At 43.6% G+C, this 25,950-nt stretch overlaps 1 protein-coding gene across 1 annotated transcript; it reads right to left on the bottom strand.

The window, feature by feature from the left end:
- Positions 1-733: 733 nt before the first annotated feature.
- On the bottom strand, positions 734-25,643 carry LOC139374902 (ribosomal protein S6 kinase beta-2-like). The gene is made up of 16 exons (XM_071116121.1): positions 25,414-25,643; positions 24,471-24,525; positions 24,138-24,175; positions 23,894-24,008; positions 23,663-23,731; positions 23,352-23,499; positions 23,140-23,197; positions 22,846-22,946; positions 21,178-21,268; positions 19,763-19,853; positions 19,535-19,642; positions 8,273-8,335; positions 7,932-8,009; positions 3,926-4,033; positions 3,550-3,662; positions 734-3,051 (listed from the first exon to the last, which is right to left on the bottom strand). Exons 2-16 carry the CDS (start codon positions 24,522-24,524, stop codon positions 2,859-2,861), a joined length of 1,428 nt encoding a protein of 475 aa, XP_070972222.1. The 5' UTR covers position 24,525; positions 25,414-25,643; the 3' UTR covers positions 734-2,858.
- Positions 25,644-25,950: the final 307 nt, after the last annotated feature.

The raw sequence follows: 25,950 nt of genomic DNA, 5'->3' as shown, positions 1-25,950 counted from the left end.
TGGTTTAAAATATCCATTAAATCAGTTTAGTAAAGAGAACATTACATTCTGCTCCATGGAAGTGCAAAGGCGCCAAAATACACTGAGTATACAAAACATTAAGAACACCTGTGCTTTCCATGAGACTGACCAGGTGAAAGCTATGATCCCATATTGATGTCACTTGTTAAATCCACTTCAATTAGTGTAGATGAAGGGGAGGAGACCGGTTAAATTAGGATTTTTAAGCCTCAAGACAATTGATACTTTGTGTATGTGTTTCATTCAGAAGGTGAATGGTTTGTGCCAAGAACTGCAACGCTGCTGGGTTTTTTCCATCACCACCGAAAGGACATTCAGCCAAGCTGACACAATTGCGGGAAGCATTGGAGTCGACATGGGCCAGCATTCTTGTGGAACGCTTTCAACACCTTGTAGAGTCCATGCCTAGACGAATTGATGCTGTTCTGAGGGCAAAAGGGTGCAACTCAATATTAGGAAGGTGTTCCTAATGTTTGGTATACTCAGTTTGTTTGGCCGCAACCGTTTGTGTGAAAGAGAGAACTTTTCAGTGATTGTTTATCATTGTGTTGAAATGAACTAATTATTAGGACTGACCCACAGGTCAACTGCACACAGTTAGGGAAATATATCTTACATTACATCTGGACTATGGAGGCTGTGTTTCAATTCCTGTGACAGCCAGACAGACATTGCATTAAACCACAATTAATAGCACATTCATACCACAGAGTTCAGACATTCAATGTCTTTATTCTTCAGGATTCTGCAAACCTATTTTCCTCACAACCACATTAGCCGCAGGAAATACAAAAAAACTGATAAAAACATTCCACTTAGATCCAGAACATGTCATCAGTCCATTAAATAATACTATTTTTTAAATGAAATACGTGTAAATATTATTTCCCTCCCCCAGATCCAAATATGACTTTCAATGATATAGAGGTCTTGTCTTCCAAAACTAGTTCTCACAACAGTATGACAGGATGGTTGATGAAAGAGCCACGGATAAACAGAGTTCGGCAAACTGCTTCAGTTGGAAGAATGTGAACGGGTGCTATGTTGGCACCAGACCTGGGTTCAAAATCAAACGGTATCCAATTTTCTTTGGTCATTTGATTGAGCCTGACTGGAGAGCCAGATGGATGGCGTTTGGACTATTCCATTGGTCCCAGTGCGCCAGACAAGCTCAAATCAAGTGAAACTTTAGCTCAAGGAAGAAAACAAATACTATTTGAACCCAGGTCTGCCCACATGTACAATAGTTTGCTAGAACTCTGTAGATCTATGGTTCTACATGATATGAGTAATGTTATGGTATGAGTGCTTGTTAAAAAATAAAAGGCTAATTCAACTTCGCTTCAGACACATAGGACTCAAATGAGTCGGATTGCTTTACAGCTGTAATACGAGCTTATGTATAAATGCGGTCGCTTTCATAATCAAAAATACTCATCTTTTTAAAGATTATCTTAAGCAGAGTATTTTATACAGTGTTTTTAGAAATGTGCGTCATTCAATAATTTCATTCCTGCGTTATGACAATGATCACTAGTCTAAAATCAACCTTTTAAAGGTCGACTTTGGGCGTGAAATACGGTCCAACTCTGCCTATTCCTCAATTTTCAAACAGGAATGGGCCGTGCCTTTGGTGGTTCATTGTGTTATTGTGGTCAGGCGTGCCGCAACCAACGTTGCTAGTTCAATAGCTACGCGAGCCAGTAACTCTTCCAGTACATGTGGACATCATTTCACACAACTTGATTTTGGCTGGAAACTGTAGAGATCAGTAAGAAATGGCACATCTATAGTAAAATATCTTATTCATCAATTTTTTTTTAAATAAATTAAATAACCTGGTATGATGGCATATTGATCAGTTATACAGTTTAAAGCTGTTCTTTTTGCCCAAAATCGACCTTTTAACATCTTGATAATGGCAATGTCAAATGCTTTGGCAGTAGTTGGTGTTCTCTTTGCTTATGTGGCAAGTTGAGAAAAATGTCAAGTGAAGTGGCTGGATCCCAAACTGATAACCCAACCTGTTCCCTAAACCCTTGTTGACTTCCCTTTGTGGCTCTGTGGCAACTGGCCATGGAAAAGCAGTGGCTGGTCCTAGGAGGAAAGGTTGGGGTCAATTCCATTTCAAGTCAATTCAGGAAGTAAACAGATATTGACCCCACCCCTGGTAGGTGATCCTGACTAGAGAGAGTACAGCTACGACTGAAAGTGACATTTATGCAGCAGGTTAGGATCATTAACGTGGCAGGTTAGGAATTAAGGTTAAGAAAAGGGTTAGGATTAGCTAAAAATGCTCTCCTAACCTGCGACAAAAAGTCACGTACGGTTGTAGCTGTACTCCCTCTAGTCACAACCCTGGTAGGTGGAGGTGGGCACCAGCCTGGCACCAACACACCTGATACTACTAAACTAATCATCAAGACCAGGAGCTGAATCAGGTGTTAGTGCTTGACTGGAACAAAAAAGCTGCACACCCTGTAGCTCTTCAACTAAGCTCACCCCCTATTCAGACCTTAAAGGAATGAGTCAAAGAGGGTATAGGGGGAAGGGAGCGAGTGTGCAGTATGGGGGTTTGGGACCCAGCCTGTGAGAAACACAAGGCCCCCTGAGAACGGCCGCGTTCCAGACGGACTAGCAGTCGTCTGCCAGACGTCACAATGCCTGGATAGGTGTTAAACATATCAGCTAACCACATCGTATGGTATAGCAACATGCGCCCAACTGTCGATAACGTGGCAATCAGCCATTGGCGGACGTGCGCGGCACGTCTGCAAAGTAGTCGGCCTGGAACGCAGCCAAAAGTTCGGACTCCTCCCGACTCGGCTTACTCCAGTTCATCTCCGGCTACACTTCTGCTTCTTGTTCCGGCCTGGTGTGCTGATTGGCTGCGTGGCGCCATTGTCGGTGGGCGGGGTTGTTGGCGGGAGACGGAACGAGGTCTGGGAGAGAAGGTCCGACTCGCTCTCTCCTCCCCCTGATCCTCCTGTGGACTTGGCGAATGACCCGGGGAGAGAGAACTTGAGAGGACTGAGGAGTGACAATAGGAACAATAATAGAAAGAAATGGGGAGAGACATTAGATAAGGGAAATGCATATCAATCATGGTGTATGTGTGTGTGTACAGCGTGCATGTACATATGTATATACACTCCCCTAAGTATTTGTTTGGACAGAGAAGCTAAACCTTTTCATTTGGCTCTGTACTCCAGCATTTTGGATTTCAGATTAAACGTTTCATTTAAAGAAAAACTAACAGGTCTGTGAGAGCCAGAATTCTTACTGGTTGGTAAGTGATCAAATACTTATGTCATGCAATAAAATGCAAATTAATTACTTAAAAATCATACAATGTGATTTTCTGGATTTTTTAGATTCCGTCTCACAGTTGAAGTGTACTTATGATAAAAATTACAGACCTCTACATGCTTTGTAAGTAGGAAAACCTGCAAAATCGGCAGTGTATCAAATACTTGTTCTCCCCACTGTAGGTGAGTGTAAGCCCATGCATGTGTGTGTGTGTGTCACCTGATGGGGGTGCGTGGGCTGCTGTTGTGTCTGCGTATGGGACGTGTCCGCGGCTCAAAGGAGAAGCCCTCCTTCAGACTCTCCAACACAGAGGGAGCCACGTAGGTAAAACCCTGGACAGACAACATCCATTAAATTAATTATATAGGATGACAAGCAATTCTAGCAACACTTCCACTACTCTATTTTGTTTGGGAAATACCTGAATAAGAGGTGTTTTGTTCCAGGTGAGAACAGGGTCGTGTTCAATAATTACTTGCCAGGGTTCTGGGTTCAAATCCCATGTGTGACCGGTACGGAAAATGTATGCACTCACTTACTCTAAGTCGCTATGAATAAGAGCATCTGCTAAATGACTAAAATGTAATCGTCTCACAGCGAAGGCGTGTTCGTGCTGGTGGCTGATTGTGGAGTCGTCAGGACTGTCCACCGGAGTCTGCTTGGTGAACCTCGTGTCAAACTGACTCACGTCCTCGTCTGACTGCTACAGGGGGTGAAGCGAGAGAGAGAGAGAGGAGAAAGAGGGGGGAACAGGTTTAATGGAGAGAGAGAAATGGTGGGAGAAAGTATGTTTACATGCACACAAATAATTTGATATTGAACCGATTACGTAGTGTGGCAATAATCATGTAAACACTTTACTCTGCTTAACTTCAATCAGCGTAAGGTCAAAACCAAGGTAAGTATACGCCGAATAAAACCTGGTTTTCTGAGGCATCGTTCAAGTTATTAGGACATGTAAACAGCTTAATTGGTGTTCCAGCGGTGTATTTGATCTGTGCATGTGCCAGCAGCGCAAGCTTCTGTCTAATGCGCGAGAGAAGTGAGTTCGGAAAAACAATCCACAGTGCATTCGGAAAGTATTCAGACCCATTGACTTTTTCCACATTTTAATACTTTATTTAAAAAAAAGTTAATCCTCAATCTACATAGAATACCCCATAATGATAAAGCTGAATCAGGTTTAGAAACTTTTGCAAATGTATTAAAAACAAAAAAAACATACCTTACTTATGGGTACTCAGACCCATTGCTATGAAACTCGAAATTTAGCTCAGGTGCATCCTGTTTCCATTGATCATCCTTGAGATGTGGTAAATTCAATGGATTGGACATGATTTGGAAAGGCACATACCTGTCTATATATAAGGTTCCACAATTGACAGTGCGCGTCAGAGAAAAATCAAGCCATGAGATCGAAGGAATTGTCATAGAGCTCCGAGACAGGATCGTGTTGAGGCACAGACCTGGGGAAGGGTACCAAAACATTTCTCTAGCATTGAAGGTCCAAAAGAACTGGGTGGCCTCTATCATACTTAAATGGAAAAAGTTTGGAACCACCAAGACTCTTCCCAGAGCTGGCCGCTTGGCCAAACTGAGCAATCGTGTGAGAAGGGCCTTGGTCAGGGAGGTGACCAAGAACCCGATGGTGACTCTGACAGAGCTCCCGAGTTCCTATGCGGAGATGAAAGAACCTTCCAGAAGGACAACCATCTCTGCAGCACTCCACCATTCAGGCCTTTATGGTTGAGTGGCCAGACGGAAGCCACTCCTCGACAGCCCGCTTGGAGTTCGCCAAAAGGGGGGTTGGAAAGGACATGAGAAACAAGTTTCTCTGGTCTGATGAAACCAAGATGGAACTCTTTGGCCTGAACGCCAAATCTGTAGGAAATCTGGAGCCATCCCTATTGTAAAGCATGGTGGTGGCAGCAGCATCATGCTGTGGGGATGTTTTTCAGCAGCAGGGAGTGGGAGACAGCCTACAGGGAGGAGGTGAGGTTCCTGGGAGTGTGGTGCCAGGAAAATAATGTCTCACCCAACATCAACAAAACAAAGGAGCTGATCGTGGAATTCAAGAAACAGCAGAGGGAGCATCCCCCTATCCACATTGACGGGACGGCAGTGGAGAAGGTGGAAAGCTTCACGTTCCTCAGCGTACACATCATTGACAAACTGAAATGGTCCAACTACACAGACAGTCTGGTGAAGAAGGCACAATAGTGCCTCTTCAACCTCAGGAGTCTGAAAAAAATTGGGTTGGCACTTAAAACCTTCAAACTTCTACAGATGCACAATTGAGAGCATCCTGTCGGGCTGTATCACCGCCTGGTACGAAAACTGCACGCCCCGCAACCGCAAGGCTCTCCAGAGTGTGGTGCGGTCTGACCAATGCATCACAGGGGGCAAACTACCTGCCCCCAAGGACACCTACAGCACCAGATGTCACAGGAAGGCCAAAAAGATAATCAAGAACAACAACCACCCGAGCCCCTGCGGTTTTTATTTTACTCTTACTGTAGTACTGTAGGCCACTCACGACCGGTCACGTTGTACAGCGCCTGAGTGGCGCAACGGTCTAAGACACTGCATAGCTGTGTTGCTACAGATGCTGGTTCAATACCTGTGCCGGCCTCGACTGGGAGGTTTGTAGGTTTCTCTCCCTCTAAAAACAGAAATAAATCATTCTAAATAACAAGGTGGCTTTTATTTACAAAGTAGTAACAATGTCTCACCCCATGTTCAAGAATGTCCTTTTTCCTCGCTCATTTTACGTTATTTGAAAAATATATCGTCAAAATATTTAAGGGGCATTGCACTAATAATGGTGCTGACTAGGGAAACGTTCCCACTGTTCTGTTCTTTCTGCCAGTCTGCACTTTCAAACAAACAATGTAAATAACAATGGCATCTTTATGCTTTCATTAATAAAAAAATATATATATAAAAATACCATTTCAAAATGCCGGTGTTTATTTAGTTAAGGATCCATAAATTACTATGGGAATAAATATCACTGAATTACAGAAATATCCTTCAATCCTCTATATGTAATTATTGGCGGAGAGTCGAGTCATACTTTTCAGTATACTGTAGGCCTACTGTAGGCGACATGTGTCTCACTAGTGTTGAGTAATGTGCTGTTAAGTGGTGTTGGTCTTATTTAATGAAAGAGCATATTGAAGTTAGAAGCAAAAGCCTTCAACTACTTTAGCACCATTTCGCGCTGCTCTGAGACAAGCACGGGGACTGGTCTTGATTAATCAATGAGATTTTTATTTTCACTTAATCTCCATTTGGGTGTTGGATAGACTACAATTAGGGGGTAGAAATGGTATGCTCTTAGTGTAACCTTTATTTAACTAGGCAAGTCAGTTAAGAACACATTTTTATTTTCAAGGATGGCCTACTCCTTCCTCCCCATCGGGGAATTGAACCCCCGTCTCCCGCGTGCCCTGCCTGCACGACATGGGGATTCTTTAGCTAAATAGCCCAGTACTGTACTCATATTTATATATTCTTAATTCCATTCCTTTACTTTAGATTGTGTGTACTGTTAGATGTTACTGTACTGTTGGAGCTAGAAACATGAGCATTTCGCTACACCCGCAAAAACATCTGCTAAACACGTATGTGCCAAATAAAATGTGATTTGATCAGTCAGGATCGAGGGAAAGATGAACAGCGTAAAGTACAGATAAATCATTGATAAACCTGCACCAGAGCACTCAGGACCTCAGACTGGGGCGAAGGTTCACCTTTCAACAGGACAACGACATTAAGCACACAGCCAAGACAGTGCAGGAGTGGCTTCTGGACAAGTCTCTGAATGTCCTTGAGTGGCCCAGCCAGAGCCCGGACTTGAACCTGATCTAAGATCTCTGGAGAGACCTGAAAATAGCTGTGCAGTGACGCACTCCATCCAACCTGACAGAGCCTGAGAGGATATGCAGAGAAGAATGGGACAAACTCCCGGAATACAGGTGTGCCAAGCTTGTAGCGTCATACCTGAAAAGACTCGAGGCTGTAATCACTGCATTTGGTGCTTCAACAAAGTACTGAGTAAAGGGTCTGAATACTTATGTAAACGTAATATTTCATTTTTTTAAATTGTAAAAATAATCTTTTTTTTTTGCCTTGTCATTATGGGGTATTGTGTGTAGATGAGAAAAAAACGTATCAATTATAGAATACGGCTGTAATGTAACAAAATGTGGAAAAAGTAAAGTGGTCTGAATACTTTGCATCTTATAATTTTCATAAACTTTATAATGTCTGAACTCAGAATCTAATAGACTTCTGTAGAATGTTTATTTTGATAGGCCATTTTCTGCATTTGTCCCATCAATTAGCCAGGATTATTAGGGAAATAGTTGTTCTTGCAAAGCATTTAAACAAACTATTATATTAATCTGACTATCCACAGTAATCATATTATTGTGTGCATGTATCCATGCTCAGATAGCAGGATGGAGAAACCGTGCTCATGGAGTGGTACGCCACAGTTTCAACCTTACAAAGGCACCTCCTCAATTATTTAAAAGACCCAGCTTAGATTGGACATTTTAGCTATTGAGACAGTGACAGTAGAATAGTGGTCATACCAGGCATGGCTTGTAGGGCGGCTCACACCTCTTATTCAGCAGGTCGTCCCAGTTGATGTGTCTGAAGAAGGGATGCTTCTGTGAAACCAGCAGAAAAACGCTGCACTTAGAATCCATCCCTGTACAGTGCAGGTCTAGGCTCATGCGCTATTGGATTTTGTTAAAATAGCATCCGTATAAGCACTGATCATAACAAAGCAGGGTTGGAGGCAATTTCATTCCAAAGGAGGTAGACATTTCTGTTTACTTCCTGAATTAAACCCAAGCCTATTACACAGCTTTATGATGTCAATAGAAAACAAAGGGAGTTGTGGAGTGAACGGGAGATGTGTGTGTATCACCTGTATGTCTTTACAGTCTGCCGCACTGGAGCCTAGCCTCTGAGAAGGACTCTTCTTCAGCAGCTACAGAAAGGAGAGCGAGGTAAAGCGAGAGCGAGCGGTAAAGAAAAAGAAAGCGAGAGCGAGCGGTAAAGAAAGCGAGCGAGGGGTAAAGAGAGCGAGCGAGGGGTAAAGAGAGCGAGCGAGGGGTAAAGAGAGCGAGCGAGGGGTAAAGAGAGCGAGCGAGGGGTAGAGAGAGCGAGCGAGGTAGAGAGAGCGAGAGTGCGAGGTAGAGAGAGCGAGAGTGCGAGGTAGAGAGAGCGAGAGTGCGAGGTAGAGAGAGCGAGAGTGCGAGGTAGAGAGAGCGAGAGTGCGAGGTAGAGAGAGCGAGAGTGCAAGGTAGAGAGAGCGAGAGTGCAAGGTAGAGAGAGCGAGAGTGCAAGGTAGAGAGAGCGAGAGTGCAAGGTAGAGAGAGCGAGAGTGCAAGGTAGAGAGAGAGTGCGGTAAAGAGCAAAGAGGGAGAGGTAGCGGTAAAGAAAGAGAGCGCGGTAAAGAGAGAGAGCGCGGTAAAGAGAGGGAGCGCGGTAAAGAGAGGGAGCGCGGTAAAGAGAGGGAGCGCGGTAAAGAGAGGGAGCGCGGTAAAGAGAGGGAGCGCGGTAAAGAGAGGGAGCGCGGTAAAGAGAGGGAGCGCGGTAAAGAGAGGGAGCGCGGTAAAGAGAGGGAGCGCGGTAAAGAGAGGGAGCGCGGTAAAGAGAGGGAGCGCGGTAAAGAGAGGGAGCGCGGTAAAGAGAGGGAGCGCGGTAAAGAGAGAGCGCGGTAAAGAGAGGGAGCGCGGTGAGCGCGGTGAAGAGAGGGAGCGCGGTGAGAGAGGGAGCGCGGTGAAGAGAGGGAGCGCGGTGAGAGAGGGAGCGCGGTAAAGAGAGCGCGGTAAGAGAGAGAGCGCGGTAAAGAGAGAGAGCGCGGTAAAGAGAGAGAGCGCGGTAAAGAGAGAGAGCGCGGTAAAGAGAGAGAGCGCGGTAAAGAGAGAGAGCGCGGTAAAGAGAGAGAGCGCGGTAAAGAGAGAGAGCGCGGTAAAGAGAGAGAGCGCGGTAAAGAGAGAGAGCGCGGTAAAGAGAGAGAGCGCGGTAAAGAGAGAGAGCGCGGTAAAGAGAGAGAGCGCGGTAAAGAGAGAGAGCGCGGTAAAGAGAGAGAGCGCGGTAAAAAGAGAGAGCGGTAAAGAGGTAAAGAGAGAGAGATAAAGAGGTAAAGAGAGAGAGATTGTACAACTGAAGATCAACATTGGTCAACACATTGGTCTTTTAACTCACTCTCTGTCAATCTTAATCATGCTAAATTCAAATGTGCAAATTTGTCAGCTAGCGTACCACCTAGCTCCAACTGTTTACTGGTGGCAACCATACCAACACCACCACCAGAGACAGATACACCCCCCCCCTTTTGAATTCCCAGCAGAAATCAAAATCAGAGAAGGTAGGTAGGTTACGGGGGACTGAGGAGATTCACCTTTTTTTACATTTATTTCACCTTTATTTAACCAGGTAGGCCAGTTGAGAACAAGTTCTCATTTACAACTGCGACCCGGCCAAGATAAAGCAAAGCAGTGTGACAAACAACAGTTACACATAAACGAACGTACAGTCAATAACACAATAGAAAAATCTGTATACAGTGTGTGCAAATGAAGTAAGGAGGTAAAGGCAATAAATAGGCCATTCTGGCGAAGTAATTACAATTTAGCAATTAACACTGGAGTGATAGATGGGCAGATGAGGATGTGCAAGTAGAGATACTGGGGTGCAAAAGAGCAGGTTTTAATATATATATATATATATAGGGATGAGGTAGATAGTTGGTTGGATGGGCTATTTACAGATGGGCTGTGTACAGCTGCAGTGATCGGTAAACTGCTCTGACATCCGATGCTTGAAGTTAGTGAGGGAGATAAGTCTCCAACTTCAGTGATTTTTGCAGTTCGTTCTAGTCATTGGCAGTAGAGAACTGGAAGGAAAGGCGGCCAAAGTGGTATTGGCTTTGGGGATAACCAGTGAGATATACCTGCTGGAGTGCGGGTGGGTAGGTGTTGCTATGGTGACCAGTGAGCTGAGATAAGGCCGAGCTTTACCTAGCAAAGACTTATAGATAACCTGGAGCCAGTGGGTTTGGCGACGAATACGCAATGGTGGGTAGTATATGGGGCTTTGGTGACAAAATTGATGGCACTGTGTAGACTGCATCCAGTTTGCTGAGTAGAGTGTTGGAGGCTATTTTGTAAATGACATCGCCGAAGTCGAGGATCGGCAGGATAGTCAGTTTTACGAGGGTATGTTTGGCAGCACGAGTGAAAGAGTCTTTGTTGCGAAATAGGAAGCTGATTCTAGATTTAATTTTGGATTGGAGATGCTTAATATGAGTCTGGAAGGAGAGTTTACAGTCTAGCCAGACACCTAGGTATTTATAGTTGTCCACATATTCTAAGTCAGAACCGTCCGGAGAGTAGTGATGGTCCAGAGCACCTATTGCTCACCTCTTGGCCACAGACATTGACCCTTTCTCTCTCAGCTCATTCACTGTCAAGCCACTAACACCTCTGTCTGATCACAGCCAAATCACCATGTTCCTCAAAAGAATAGACATGGAAACAAGCACACATTCACAGCCCAGTAAGCTATACAACATCAGAAATGCATACAGATGGGCCCAAAACAGCACAGAAGAATACCAGAAAGCAACCTGGAACCAAAATATCCATAAAAAAACTCTTAGATACATTTCTGGATACCACATTCACTCACAGTAAAAAAAAGGCATCAATCTAGCAGTAAAAAACATCAACTATATATTCAGGCAAACGTCAAAAGAAGCACAACTGAAATTTACAATCTTTTTTTTGTTGTTTAAAGATCACAAACAACTGGTTTGATGCAGATTGTAAAATAAGGAAATAAACTTAGAACACTATCCAGCCAAAAGACCAAAATAATGGTGAATTACACCTTCATTACTGTGAGACTTTAACTCTATAAACATACACTCAGAACCAACAAAAGCACAGTACAACAGCAAGCAGCTGACACTAATTGAGGAGTCCATAAACAAACAACTTCTGGAAAGATTGCTCAATATTTGAGAGGTTGAACGGATTAGAAAAAGCTATAAAGGACAATCAAAATCCATTGGACTCCCCAATTACTGACCAGGAGCTCTACAAGAAACGTCAAGCCCTCAAATTAAAAAAATAATGCGGACCTGATGGAAAGTACAAACAATGCACCCCGGGCAGAATTAGGCCAATATCCACTAATAATAAGAACTCAAAAAAGAGCAATTAAGTTTCGGAAACATCTAAAATACAGTGACCACCTCTCATATCATTACCAAGCCCTGCAGAGCTGAACAAAGAAAATAGTCCCCTTGTAGCGGTATTTATTAGAGAGGGGTAAAGAAAGATTTTGTTCGGGCGCCAGGCAGGTATTAACCATGCCGAAAGGAAAAGAGTAGAATAGAGAGAACCACTACCAGACCCACACACATCAGCAGAAGAGACTGCCTAGAGTGTAGCCTGTTTACCAGATAGCCAGTGGAGAGAAAAAAGAATACACACCATATAAAACCCACATCACAGCACAGGGGTAACCCCAACAAGAATACCTCATACAATAATACTAATAATGGCAGAGCAATTCAACAGCAACTGCATACAAGAATGAACCCAGTCATCAACATAGGATTTGCAATAATCTGTATTATTTTCTAGTGGATGAGTGCAGAGGGTATGAATGTGGGGGGTGTTCATCGACACAACAAAGGCCTTAAAAATGTCCAGTCTTCTCGGCCACATGTCATTAGTACATCTCAATCTAGTTCACATAACAATACACAACTTGCAGGCAACCTCCCTTTTAACTAAAATGTCCAAATACTTCAGGCAGGGCAATAATAGTCCAGCTCTAATGAACTTCAATAGGAAGTGCATTGGAAAAATAGAGTCTGTTGCAGGGTAAAGCACTGGAACGATAGAGGGAAGAGAAAAAGAGAGATCTTAGCTGTCGTCTTCAGGCGTGCAGGTGTACTGTCTGACGGTTTGTTGATTTGTATGTTAAAGCTTCGCAACAATGTTGCTACTAATCCATGCGATCCATAACGGGCGTGGTCCCAAACGAAAACAACCACGACCTAGAGCGATTACACTGATGATGGAGTTAAACACTCTATAAACTACACACGCTGAAAACAAACAAAACTTCTGCAGCACAGCACACACAATCAAACTGTCGCGCCACCAAAGAGCCCCTCCCCAAAGAGCTGAACGAGCTCTCTTTATTTTCTCCTTCCTTCCTTACTGCTCACGCGCTCTTAAAGTGGCAGTGCACGGTGAAGGCTCCGTGCAGATTTCGCCACACCATCATCCAGCTGGTCCGGAGTTCACAAACCTGTTCTAACACACTAAAGCATCAAGACCAGAACATCCAATCAATCAGATCATAAAACAAATTACAACAGTCAAAACTAAACTACATTGCTTATTGGGAAACACAAGCACAAGCAAAATGCAGTGCTATCTGGACCTAAATCGACAGTACACCATGGCGAACTATTTGACCATAGTTACTGATCAAAACCTTAGAAAAACATTCAAAGTACAGTCTCAATGAGCACAGCCTTGCCATTGAGAAGGGTAGACACAGGAAAACCTGGCTCCCTGTAGAGGAAAGGCTGTGCAACCACTGCACAACAGCAGAACCCAAGACAGAGCTGCATTTCCTGACAAAGTGTCAAAAAATATAAAACAATTAGAGTGTGATTTCCCCAAATTTGAAACCCTTATTCAAGGTTTCAAAGACCTCTCTGATGAGAGTAGGCTACCCGTCCTGTTGGGGGAGGACGCAGAGAGCTATGGGTTGGCAGCGCACTACATTGCTGCCTGCCATAAGTTGAGGGAGAGTGTCTGACAGACCAATCAACCTGCACTCTACTGAATGCTTATTGTTCAATGTATGGTTATTTTGACCTTTGATTATTCTTGTTACTGTTGTCCTGTTGATTCTTATTAGTTTCATATTGTAAATATCCAAAGTAAGCTTCGGCAATATGTACATTGTTACATCATGCCAATAAAGCAAATTGAATTGAGAGAGAGAGAGAGAGAGAGAGGTAAAGAGAGAGACAGAGACACCGTGAGCAGGCAAACAGGCACAACCCAGCATTCTTACACTAGCCCAAGCCAATGGCATGTACCAGATAATCACACTTAATGGTCTGAGGCCAGACCCCACGCCTAACAACATTGGATACTTTATGGAACACAAAGCCTTCACTCTCTCATCCTGGAATATCCAAGGCCTGAGGTCATTGGCCTAAAAGAGCAGGAACCTGGAACGGATAAATCAGAAATATAGACATCGTCATCCTACAAGAAACACAGTATAGAGGAGATGGACCCACTGGCTGCCCTCTAGGTTACAGAGAGCTGGTAGTCACATCTACCAAACTACCAGGTGTTATTATTGTTATTTTACCAGGTAAGTTAACTGAGAACACATTCTCATTTACAGCAACAGCCTGGGGAATAGTTACAGGGGAGAGGAGGGGGATGAATGAGTTAATTGTAAACTGGGGATGATTAGGTGACCGTGATGGTGTGAAGGCCAGCTTGGGAATTTAGCCAGGACACCGGGGTTAACACCCCATCTCTTACGATAAGTGCCATGGGATCTTTAATGACCTCAGAGTCAGGACACCCATTTAACGTCCCATCCGAAAGATGGCACCCTACACAGGGCAGTGTCCCCAATCACTGCCCTTGGGCATTGGGATATTTTTTAGACGAGAGGAAAGAGTGCCTCCTATTGGCCCTCCAACACCACTTCCAGCAGCATCTGGTCTCCCATCCAGGAACTGACCAGGACCAACCCTGCTTAGCTTCAGAAGCAAGACAGCAGTGGGATGCAGGGTGGTATGCTGCTGGCAAACAGGGAAGGGACTCAGTATGCTAATTTGGTATACAGCAGACCTAACTCGCTCTGTTAAATTAAATCAGGAACATTTTACATTTGGCTAGAAATTCAAAAGGACATGATCTCAACAGAAAAATGTCCTCCTGTGTACTACCTATACCCCCCCACTACAATCCCCATACTTTAATCAAGACAGCTTCTCCATCCTGAAGGGGGACCTAAATGGCAGAACTGGACAATAATCTGACTCCCTAAACACACGGGGGGACAAACACCTACCTGGAGGTGACAGCATTTCCTCCCCCATATGCCCCCCTAGGCACAACACAGCTCTGCTGCACGCTGGGTATGTACAGTCAATGGTAGGCTTTGAGGGGACTATAAATAGTACTGTAGACTACTTTATCACTGACCTCAAACCAGATTCTCTAAGAGCGTTCACAGTCAGCCCACAGGGAAGCTGAGAGATCAAATATACTGTTTAGCTTTTCTACTGCCAAGTTTACACCTTCACTATTACAGTGAAACGTTTTGTCCATGAAGGTGTCTAAAAGGGATTGAATTTGTGGTTGTCTAATTGTTTTTTGGTAGCATTTCTTCAAGATATTCAGTTCCTTTTGGTTTTGATGCCTCGTGATTTAAGCATTGCTCTGTTCAAGTAGACTTGGATTTTGCCGTGATCTGATAGGGGTGTCACCCCAGCACGCCAGAAATCAGCTCAATGAAATTGATGAATCCATTGACTAACCACTTCTGGGAAAATTGGAAAACAACAGAGTTATCTATTCAAAACAGAGATGTATGGATAAACCACTTCTCCAATATTTTTGGCCCTATAACAAAGAAAAACAGCAAGAACGTATACATGATCAAATACAAATCTTAGAATCAACTATTAAAGACTGAAGAATCCAGTGGGTTACATTGAATGAACTACAGGACAACAAAATACAAACTCTCCAACCCAAAAAGGCCTCTGGTGTTGATGGTATCCTGTTGGATTCTGGATTAAACTTGGAACATTGCTATCCTAGCGTTTGTTTTTATTTTTACATCAGATGTTAATGGTTATCTGTAGGCACCAGATCGCTTTGGAATGTGCTGGGTGGACGGGAGGAAGTCACAGGATTACTATAGAGGATGCGGATGGAAATCTGTGGATTAGGCAAATGAGGGGTTGAGGTCAGGTCAGAATCCCTTAAGGGAGAAATTATGGTTTATTACCCTATTACTTTGTCTTCCTGTCAAATCATAATAGATGTAAGGATTGGAGAGAAGAAGGAGTGCCTCATTTGGAGTAATATACACACATACACATACACTTGTGGTGGGGGAAACATGTTTTGTCTAACGCAGCTGTATTGATCCTCTAGGAAGAATAAACTTGATTAGGCTTTCATAATGTCCGTTGAGTTTTTTACTCTGAGAATTAGAACCTAACAATCTTAAACTAAATGGTAAAATATAGAGACCACAAATTCCAATTGGCTATACTTAAACATCATCCTTAGCTCTGGCATCTTCCCCAATATTTGGAACCAAGGTCTGATAACCCCAATTCACAAAAGTGGCGACAAATTTGACCCCAAAAACTACTGTGGGATATGCGTCAACAGCAACCTTGGGGAAATCCTCTGAAATCCTCTCAGTCAAAACAATTTACTGAGCAAATGTCAAATGGGCTTTTTACCAAATCACCAACAGACCACGTATTGACCCTGCACACCCTAATAGACAAAGAAACAAACCCCAAAAAAGGTAGCCTTCTCATGCTTAGTTGATTTCAAAAAAGCTTTTGACTCAATTTGGCATGAGGGTCTGCTATACAAAATTGATGGAAAGTGGTGTTGGGGGAAAAACATACAACATTATAAAATCCATGTACACAAACAAGTGTGCGGTTAAAATTGGCAAAAAACGAAATTCTTTCCACAGTGCCTGGGGTGAGACAGGGATGCAACTTAAGCCCCACCCTCTTCTAGAGGTCGACCGATTATGATTTTTCAACGCCGATACCGATTAATGGAGGACCAAAAAAAGCAGAAACCGATTGATCGGAAGATTTTAAAAAAATACTTTATTTTTTTGTAATAATGACAATTACAACAATACTGAATGAACACTTATTTTAACTTAACCAATTAAATCAATTTTGCCTCAAATAAATAATGAAACATGTTCAATTTGGTTTAAATAATGCAAAAACAAAGTGTTGGATAAGTAAAAGTGCAATATGTGCCATGTAAAAAAGCTAACGTTTAAGTTCCTTGCTCAGAACATATGAAAGCTGGTGGTTCCTTTTAACATGAGTCTTCAATATTCCCAGGTAAGAAGTTTTAGGTTGTAGTTGTTATAGGAATTATAGGACTATTTCTCTCTATTTCATATACCTTTGACTATTGGATGTTCTTATAGGCACTTTAATATTGCCAGTGTAACAGTATAGCTTCCATCCCGCTCCTCGCCCCATACCTGGGCTCGAAAACTAGGAACACATCGACAACAGCCACCCTCGAAGCATCGTTACCCATCACTCCACAAAAGCCACGGCCCTTGCATAGCAAGTGGAACAACTACTTCAAGGTCTCAGAGCGAGTGACGTCACCGATTGATGCGTGGGTAACGATGCTTGGGTAGCGTGCACCCCGCTAACTAGCTAGCCATTTCACATCGGTTACACCAGCCTAATCTCAGGAGTTGATAGGCTTGAAGTCATAAACAGCACGAAAGTGCTGATTGAATCAATGCTTACGAGCCTGCTGCTGCCTACCATCGCTCAGTCAGACTGCTTTATCAAATCATAGACTTAATTATAACATAAAAACACACAAATACGAGCCTTAGGTCATTAATACGGTCAAATCCGGAAACTATCATTGCGAAAACAAAACGTTTATTATTTCTGTGAAACCGTTCCGTATTTTATCTAACGGGTGGCATCCATAAGTCTAAATAGTCCTGTTACATTGCACAACCTTCAATGTTATGCCATAATTACGTAACATTCTGGCAAATTAGTTTGCAACAAGCCAGGCGGCCCAAACTGTTGCATTTACCCTGACTCTGCGTGCCATGATCGCAAGAGAAGTGACACAATTTCACTAGTTTATTATTGCCTGCTAACCTGGATTTATTTTAACTAAATATGCAGGTTTAAAAAAATATACTTCTGTGTATTGATTTTAAGAAAGGCGATGATGTTTATGGTTAGGTACACATTGGTGCAACGACAGTGCTTTTTCGCGAATGTGCTTGTTAAATAACCATTTGGCGAAGTAGGCTATGATTCAATGATAAATTAACAGGCACCACATCGATTATATGCAACGCAGGACAAGCTAGATAAACTAGTAATATCATCAACCATGTGTAGTTATGTTAAGATTGATTGTTTTTTTATAAAGATACGTTAAATGCTAGCTAGCACCTTACCATGGCTCCTTGCTGCACTCACGTAACAGGTAGTCAGCCTGCCACGCAGTCTCCTCGTGGAGTGCAATGTAATCGGCCATGATCGGTGTCCAAAAATGCAGATAACCGATTGTTAAGAAAGCTTGAAATCAGCCCAGATTAATCGGCCATTCCGATTAATCGGTCGACCTCTACCCATCGTCAACATATATATCAACAAATTGGCGAGGGCACTAGAACAGTCTGCAGCACCCGGCCTTACCCACCCCACCATCACCCACCCTAATAAGTCAAATGTCTACTGATGATCTGGTGCATCTGTCCCCAACCAAGGAGGGCCTACAGCAGCAACTAGATCTTCTGCACAGATTCTGTCAGACCTGGGCCCTGACAGTTAATCTCAGTAAGACAAAAATAATGTTGTTCCAAAAAAGGTTGCCAGGACCACAAATACCATCTAGACATCGTTGCCCCAGAGCACACAAAAAACTACACACACAAACACACCTCTGCCTAAACATCAGCGCCACAGGCCACAACTTCCACAAAGCTGTGAACAATCTGAGCGACAAGGCAAGAAGGGCCTTCTACGCCATCAAAAATCGACATACCAATTAGGATCTGGGTAAAAATACTTGAATCAGTTATAGAACACATTGCCCTTTATGGTTGTGAGGTCTGGGGTCCGCACACCAACCAAGAATTCACAAAATGGGACAAACGCCAAATTGAGACACTGCATGCCGAACTCTGCAAAACATACCTCCGTTTTACGATGTAAAACATCAAATAATGCAGAGTCAGAATTAGGCCGATACCCGTTAATGATCAAAGTCCAGAAAAGAGCCATTCAATTCTACAACCACCTAAAAGGAAGCGATTCCCAAACCTTCCATAACTAAGCCATCACCTACAGAGAGAAGAACCTGGAGAAGAGTCCCCTAAGCAAGCACTGTTGTTGCTCTGTTCACAAACAGACCCCCAGGACAGCAACACAATTAGACCCATCCAAATCATGACAAAACCCCAAAAGATGACTCTTTCCAATGTGTCAAGTAATTAACAACAAAAAAACTGAGCAAACTAGAATACTATCTGGCCCTGACCACTGTGACTGACACAAACTTAAGGAAAGCTTTGATTATGTACAGACTCTGAGCATAGCCTTGCTATTGAGAAAGACTGCCGTAGGCAAACCTGTCTCTCCAAGCGAAGACAGGCTATGTGCACACTGACCACAAAATGAGGTGGAAACTGAGCTGCACTCCCTAACCTGCCAAATGTATGATCATTTAGAGAGACATATTTCCCTCAGATTACAGACCCAAAAAGAATTTGAAAACAAACCCAATTTTGATAAACTCCCATATCTATTGGGTGAAATACCAGTGTGCCATGACAGCAGCAAGATTTGTGACCTGTTGCCACAAGAAAAGGTCAACCAGTGAAAAACAAACACCATTGTAAATTCAGCCCATATTTATGTTTTATTATTTTCCCTTCTGTACTTTAACCATTTGCACATATGACATTTGAAATGTACATTTCTTTGGAACTTTGTAAGTGTAATTGTTTATTATCCATTTCACATGCTTTGGCAATGTAAACAAATTTCCCATGCCAATAAATCCCTTAAATTGAAATTAGAGGGAGAAAAAGAGATGAAGGAAATGGAGAGAGAGCGAGAGAGCGAGAGAGCGAGAGAGCGAGAGAGCGCGAGAGCGCGAGAGAGAGAGCGCGAGAGAGAGAGAGAGAGAGAGAGAGAGAGAAGGAAATGTAGAGAGAGATGAAGGAAATGTAGAGAGAGAGAGCGAGAAAGAAAGACAGAATAATAGAGAGATTGAGTCTGGACCTCTATTCTTAGGATGATAAATGTTCTTAAACATAACGAGAGATGAGGACGGGCGGGCGCCTTTACCTTTTTGATCATATCTCGGGCGTCCAGTGTGAGGTAGGGCGGCAGGTTGACTTTACACTTCAAGATCTTATCGATGGTCTTTTTCCTGTTCTCAGCAGTGAACGGAGGCTATGGGGGAGTGACAGGGACAGGCAAGAAGACCACAGAGGTTTGAGTCAAAAGTCTTTCAAATGGTACACCCCATCCCTCTTTACACCCCTCCCCCCCCCCCCCGTCGTCGTCTCTCACCGAGCCCGTCATCATGTCATACATCAGTGCTCCAAGACTCCACCAGTCCACCGCCCGGTTGTGTCCTGTACGCGTCAGAATCTCTGGAGCCCTGAGAAAGAGAGTGAGGGGATAGAGAGCGCAGGGAAGAGACACTTCAGTAGAAGAATCACAGTATTGGCTGTGATTCAATGATCACACTTTTAAAAGGTTGAACTTTTCACTCCCCTTCATGGATTGAAAGAAAATCCAATATGCGACAGATTTTTATGCGAACATTCTAAAAATCAGAATAAATAAAAGAAGCACATTTTCCCACCAGTGGTGTTTCCACCAAACATAAATAAAAATCAGTGTGGATGACTTGTACGAAATCTAAATCTAAAAGTTCAATGTGTTTCCATAGCATTTTCAACTCTAGAGTTTTGTCACAAAAACTGTTGCGTTAAATAGCAAATGTGCCTACTCTGGTCTTGGCACGTGAACTCAGATACAGTAGGCCTACAGCGCGGGTAGGCTAGTCTACATGATGAAACTATATTACGGATAGAGCGACAAATATTTATATTTTGTCAAACGACAGTCAAGCATCGATCGTCATGTCACCAGAATCAGACTCTTTATTTATTGGTTAGGAGCATCAATATCAATGTGAACTTTCACCACCCTGTGAAGATAAGTCCTTTCATCTGCAGCCTAATAAACTGCATGTTTTCCGAGTCGTAGTGGGAGGACCACACACACCATATCATCTTATGACTCCCAAGTTTACTTCAATATGATGGTTAGAATATTGATATTTGCGCTTTAAAGCATTTCCACTGCCATGTCTCATATGATTAATTTCACAGACACAAAAAGATCCCATGTCGATGGAACAAATTATCTGTCAGCATTTATAAAATTGTACCATCATAGTTGTCGTGATATTTTTTTTTTGATACGGTATGACCTTACCCGCATAAAAAGTTTGAAAAACAACATGTATTTATTTATTTAACTAGGTTAAGAACAAATTCTTATTTACAATGACGGCCTACCCCGGGCCAAACCCGGACGACGCTGGGCCGATTGTGCGCCGCCCTATGGGACTCCCAATCGCGGCCGGATGTGATACAGCCTGGATTTTGAACCAGGGACTGTAGTGATACCTCCTGCACTGAGATGCAGTGCCTTAGACCGCTGCGCCACTCGGGAGCCCAGTTTAGTTAGTGTAAGGAATATGGTGGAAGACCATGCAGCCCATGGACAAATGTAATGTTTTTAAATGCACACTTAACTTCAGGGAGGAGGGGGAGAATTGTACTATAACTAGTCTGGTGAACGCAGACCTATCTGAACTAGGATTACTACAGCGACCCCTACTGTCATTCAAAGAAAATGCAGCCTCAGAGCGACAGCATCCTTATCTCACATCAGTGTGGCACTACACTCACATGTACTCTATGGTCCCACAGAAGGTGTGCGTGACAGCGCCGTCGTGAATGGACTCCTTACACAGGCCAAAGTCAGTCAGCTTGATGTGTCCTGGGAGACAGAGATACAATATCTGTCAATTGTAAATGATAACAATAAGCCAATCCATAGCAGATCAATTATCTATTTTTTGTTATTTTTTATTTTAAAATCACATTTTCATCTCAGTTACATTGATTTCTAAACTCAAAAAGAAAAATGTCCCTGTTTCAGGACCCTGTCTTTCCAAAGATAATTCGTAAAAATCCAAATAACTTCACAGATCTTCATTGTAGAGGGTTTAAACACCGTTTCTCATGCTTGTTCAATGAATCATAAACAATTAATGAACATGCACCTGTGGAACGGTCGTTAAGACACTAACAGCTTACAGACGGTAGGCAATTAAGGTCACAGTTATGAAAACTTAGGACACTCAAGAGGCTTTTCTACTGACTGAAAAACACCAAAAGAAAGATGCCCGGGGTTCCTACTCATCTGCGTGAACATGCCTTAGGCATGCTGCAAGGAGGTATGTGGCCAGGGCAATAAATTGCAATGTCCGTACTGTGAGACGCCTAAGACAGCCCTACAGGTAGATAGGACTGACACCTGATCATCCTCGCAGTGGCAGACCACGTGTAACAACACCTGCACAGGATCGGTACATCCGAACAGTACACCTGCAGGACAGGTACAAGATAGCAACAACAACTGCCCGAGTTACACCAGGAATGTACAATCCCTCCATCGGTGCTCAGACTGTCCACAATAGGCTGAGAGAGGCTGGACTAAGGGCTTATAAGCCTGTTGTAAGGCAGGTCCTCGCCAGACATCACCGGCAACAAGGTGCCCACAAACCCACCGTCGCTGGACCATACAGGACTGGCAAAAAGTGCTCTTCACTGACGAGTTGCGGTTCTGTCTCACATGGGGTGATGGTTGGATTCACATTTATCGTCGAAGGAATGATTCATTTGGAGGTGGAGGGTCCGTCATGGTCTGGGACGGTGTATCACAGCATCATCGGACTGAGCTTGTTGTCATTGCAGGAAATCGCAACGCTGTGCGTTACAGGGAAGACACCCTCCTCCCTCATGTGGTACTCTTCCTGCAGGCTCATCATGACCCTCCAGCATGACAATGCCACCAGCCATACTGCTCGTTCTGTGTGTGATTTCCTGCAAGACATTAATGTCAGTGTTCTGCCATGGCCAGCGAAGAGCCTGGATCTCAATCCCATTGAGCATGTCTGGGACCTGTTGGTTCAGAGGGTGAGGGCTAGGGCCATTCCCCCCAGAAATGTCCGGGAACTTGCAGGTGCCTTGGTGGAAGAGAGGGGTAACATCTCACAGCAAAAACGGGCAAATCTGGTGCAGTCCATGAGGAGGAGATGCTGCATTAAGTACTGCAGTGCTGGTGGCCACACCAGATACAGACTGTTACTTTTGATTTTGACCCCCCCTTCGTTCAGGGACACATTATTCAATTTCTGTTAGTCACATGTCTTGTTCGGTGCATGTCTCAGTTGTTGAATCTTGTTAAGTTCATACAAATATTTACACATGTTAAGTTTGCTGAAAATAAATGCAGTCGACAGTGAGAGGACGTTTCTTTTTTTGCTGAGTTTATGTAACAGACAGACACACCTTGGTGGTTCAGCATGATATTCTCTGGTTTCAGGTCTCGGTAGATGATTCCGTTTGAGTGGAGGTGTCCCAAAGCAAGCACAATCTCACCCAGATAAAAACTATTTGCCAAAGAAGGAAAAACATGTATTAACACTCTTCCTCGTACACATGCACAAGACATACGGTCAAGCTCTTATTCTCATCTTCTACAAAATGTTCACATGGAAATTAAACTGCTGTTTATGGCCTCAGCCTCACACTTGTATCCTTTCCCAATGATAACCTGAAGCTGAGCATCTCTCTCTCTCTTACCAGGCAGTGTCCTCCATGAAGATTCCTTCTTTCTCCAGCTGCATGAACAGTTCTCCACCTGATAAAGAAACAAAAACAACAAGATTAGGGAGATAAGTGTCAAAGTTGAAGTGCCAAGATTCAGAGATAAGACATGGTTGTCCTACCCAGATCCCCTCCCTCCAGGAGGAGGTCGAAAGCGTACAACAGGTCCCCCTCCCTCCCTCTCTCACCACTGAGACACTCCAGGATGAGGTAGAGTTTACCCCCGGTCTGGAAGGCGTACAGCAGGTCCACGATGAAGGGGTGCCGCACCGTCTCTAGAATCTCCCGCTCCGCACGCGTGTGGGCCGTGTCCTTGGCGTTACACACTATCTTCGCCTGGCAGGGAGAAAAGGGAGAGAGGGATGAGTGCAAAGAGGGATGGGTGGAAGGAGGTGGAGGAAGTTGTACATTTAGATATACAAAATTTTGCCCTGGCACCGTGGCAGCGTTTAGAACATACTTTCGGCTGAGAAGAACGATTAAGAGGAATCGCACGGACCTTCTTTAAAACCTTCATGGCGAATATCTTCCCCGTCTGTGTACCCTGCACTTTCCGTACCTGGAAAACCTGCAAGTAGAAATACAATTGTTAAATAGGTCGATGACAAATGGATTGAGTTTCTGATCAAGAGCTTGGTGTATATCCAAGTAGATTGTGAAACTGACATTCTTAGAAACGCACTGATTGACTGACGGGCGCGGGCGCACACACACACACACACACACACACCTTGCCATAGCCCCCCTTGCCCAGCACACTTAGCAGCTCAAAGCTGTCTGGTCCGATCCTCTCACTGTCTCTGTTGACAATGGCACTGGTCAGCTCTATCTCTTCTGTTTGAACACTAAGAGAGGGGATGAGAGAGAGTTAGGAAGAGGGGAATGAGTGTGGGTGAGTTTATATGATTCAGTAAAAGATATAGGCTCAAGCATGAAATGGTGGACAAAGTGACTAAGTTCATTGTTCCACTTACGGGTCTGTCTCTGCTATGGTGAAGTCACACATGTCATCCTACAGAACACAAGGGGGATAGAAGAGAGGATGTCAAAGTTAATTCACTGTAGACACGTGAAGAAGGGCCACTGCTGATAGACTGAACATGGCAGTATGTAATATCACAGATCATGCATGCATCTTTTATTTTGGGGAACATTCTTCATAGTTTATATGCTGTTTATACTAGCTGCAATTGTCTGGGCTTTTTCGTCACTACATTGAACACAGCCTTGATCTGACACTCTAATAACAAGTGAGTTAGGTACCCTAATTTAACAACAACAACAAAAAGTGTCCTCAAATCCCCCACCTCTGCATCGCTAAGGTCGTCCGACTCCAAGTCAATATCGAAAACACCTGCCATCCTGCGGAAGAAATTACAGTTATAGCTTAGCTATGCGTGATGTGATTAAAAACACAACGGCCCCGAGAGCTAGCAATGTGAAAACACGCATTTATTGTTGTTACTATCTAGTTAGCTATGCCTGACAGGTGCAAACACTAAGCAGCTAAATTACACTGTCAAAGCTGGACAAGAAGCGGGCGTAATCTAACGTTAACCTAGATGGGATCTAGGCAGGCTAATCGGACTCATGGGTGAAGTTTACGTAAAAGGGAACATTTCTAACTGGGCCCGCTGGCAGGGAAGGCAATATACGCTAGCTAATGCTGTCGAGCGTCGTCCAACGGGCATGGTTGGAGATAGCCGACTAAACTCAACGATTTACGGTAGAGTTGAGCGGTGACTAGTATGCGTGGACTGGAGCTCCGACGTCACATACAACCGACGTTATCAAAAACTAGCTACTGATTTCCGCACCCTGGTACAGAATAGTCCTACTGAAAGCAGTAGTTGGTGATAAAAATACATAAAAAATAAACTTCATTTTATGTGATGTCTGGGCTCCAGTCCGCCCACACACCTCCATCTTAAATCTCAAGAGTTGAGTTATAATCGGCCGGATTCGAGAGAACCAGAGTCCGAAAGCTAGCCAGCTCGTGTGAAACTAAACTCGGATTCTGGGAATGTTGAAAGAAAATAGAAAATCAAGTTTGTTGTGTCACTTATGCTAGTTAAAATGACTGAACTGACTGTATCAATGTAATAATATATAACGGGTCGTGATCACATCGGTTTGAGAGCTGGTTTGACAACTAACGTTAGCTAGCTAGTTAGTTAGCTGATTACGACGACTCGTAGGTGGTTAAGTTACCGTTCGTTAGCTACCCAAGCATTTCACATCGCCTCATACCTTCACTCTCAGCTGCATTCGTCGTGACCACTGAGTCAGTGAGCTTATAAGTGGCTGATTCCACTTGTCTTGCTGTGTCGCTCCCACAAGTATCGTTGGACCTAAACTGTAGCCGTAAATAAGAATTTCGATTTTCTGTCACCTCTCTCTGGTCTTTGTTGATGTTCCGTTGTTTGTTTCTCTTGGCGTGTGTGATTGAACGTTGACCTTTTTTTAGCCACGTCATCAGTAAAAGACTGTCGATTGGCTGCTATTTTATTTTATAGCGGAAGATCAATTTATGGCACTGCTTTATTTTATTTTATTATAAACAAAACAGAACAAACAAAGACAATCACAAATAGAGCAAGTGACGTACGTGAAAAAAAGTTTATATAAAAGTGGACATGGGCATTTTGACAAGTGCAGACATGGGTCAGAAAGGCAATTCCCATTGGGGAAAAATTGTATTCCAGCTGAACAGAAGCTGTTCAGGGGTCAGGGACATTGTGGTCTCTCCACCAACTGGCTTTGTGTATGCGGCTCTGACACCGTATT

The sequence above is a fragment of the Oncorhynchus clarkii genome, chromosome 19, assembly GCF_045791955.1.
Source record: "Oncorhynchus clarkii lewisi isolate Uvic-CL-2024 chromosome 19, UVic_Ocla_1.0, whole genome shotgun sequence".
In the NCBI taxonomy this organism is placed as follows: Eukaryota; Metazoa; Chordata; class Actinopteri; order Salmoniformes; family Salmonidae; genus Oncorhynchus; species Oncorhynchus clarkii.
This window is presented reverse-complemented; position numbering and strand designations above follow the sequence as displayed.

Excerpts from the sequence above, each read along its gene's own strand:
- LOC139374902 (XM_071116121.1), bottom strand. The coding sequence starts at position 24,524 with ATGGCAGGTGTTTTCGATATTGACTTGGAGTCGGACGACCTTAGCGAT. Across the intron at positions 22,947-23,139 it reads TTCATGGAGGACACTGCCTG|TTTTTATCTGGGTGAGATTG; the intron begins GTAAGAGAGAGA and ends TTTGGCAAATAG. Across the intron at positions 3,663-3,925 it reads AGCACGAACACGCCTTCGCT|GGTTTTACCTACGTGGCTCC; the intron begins GTGAGACGATTA and ends TTGTCTGTCCAG.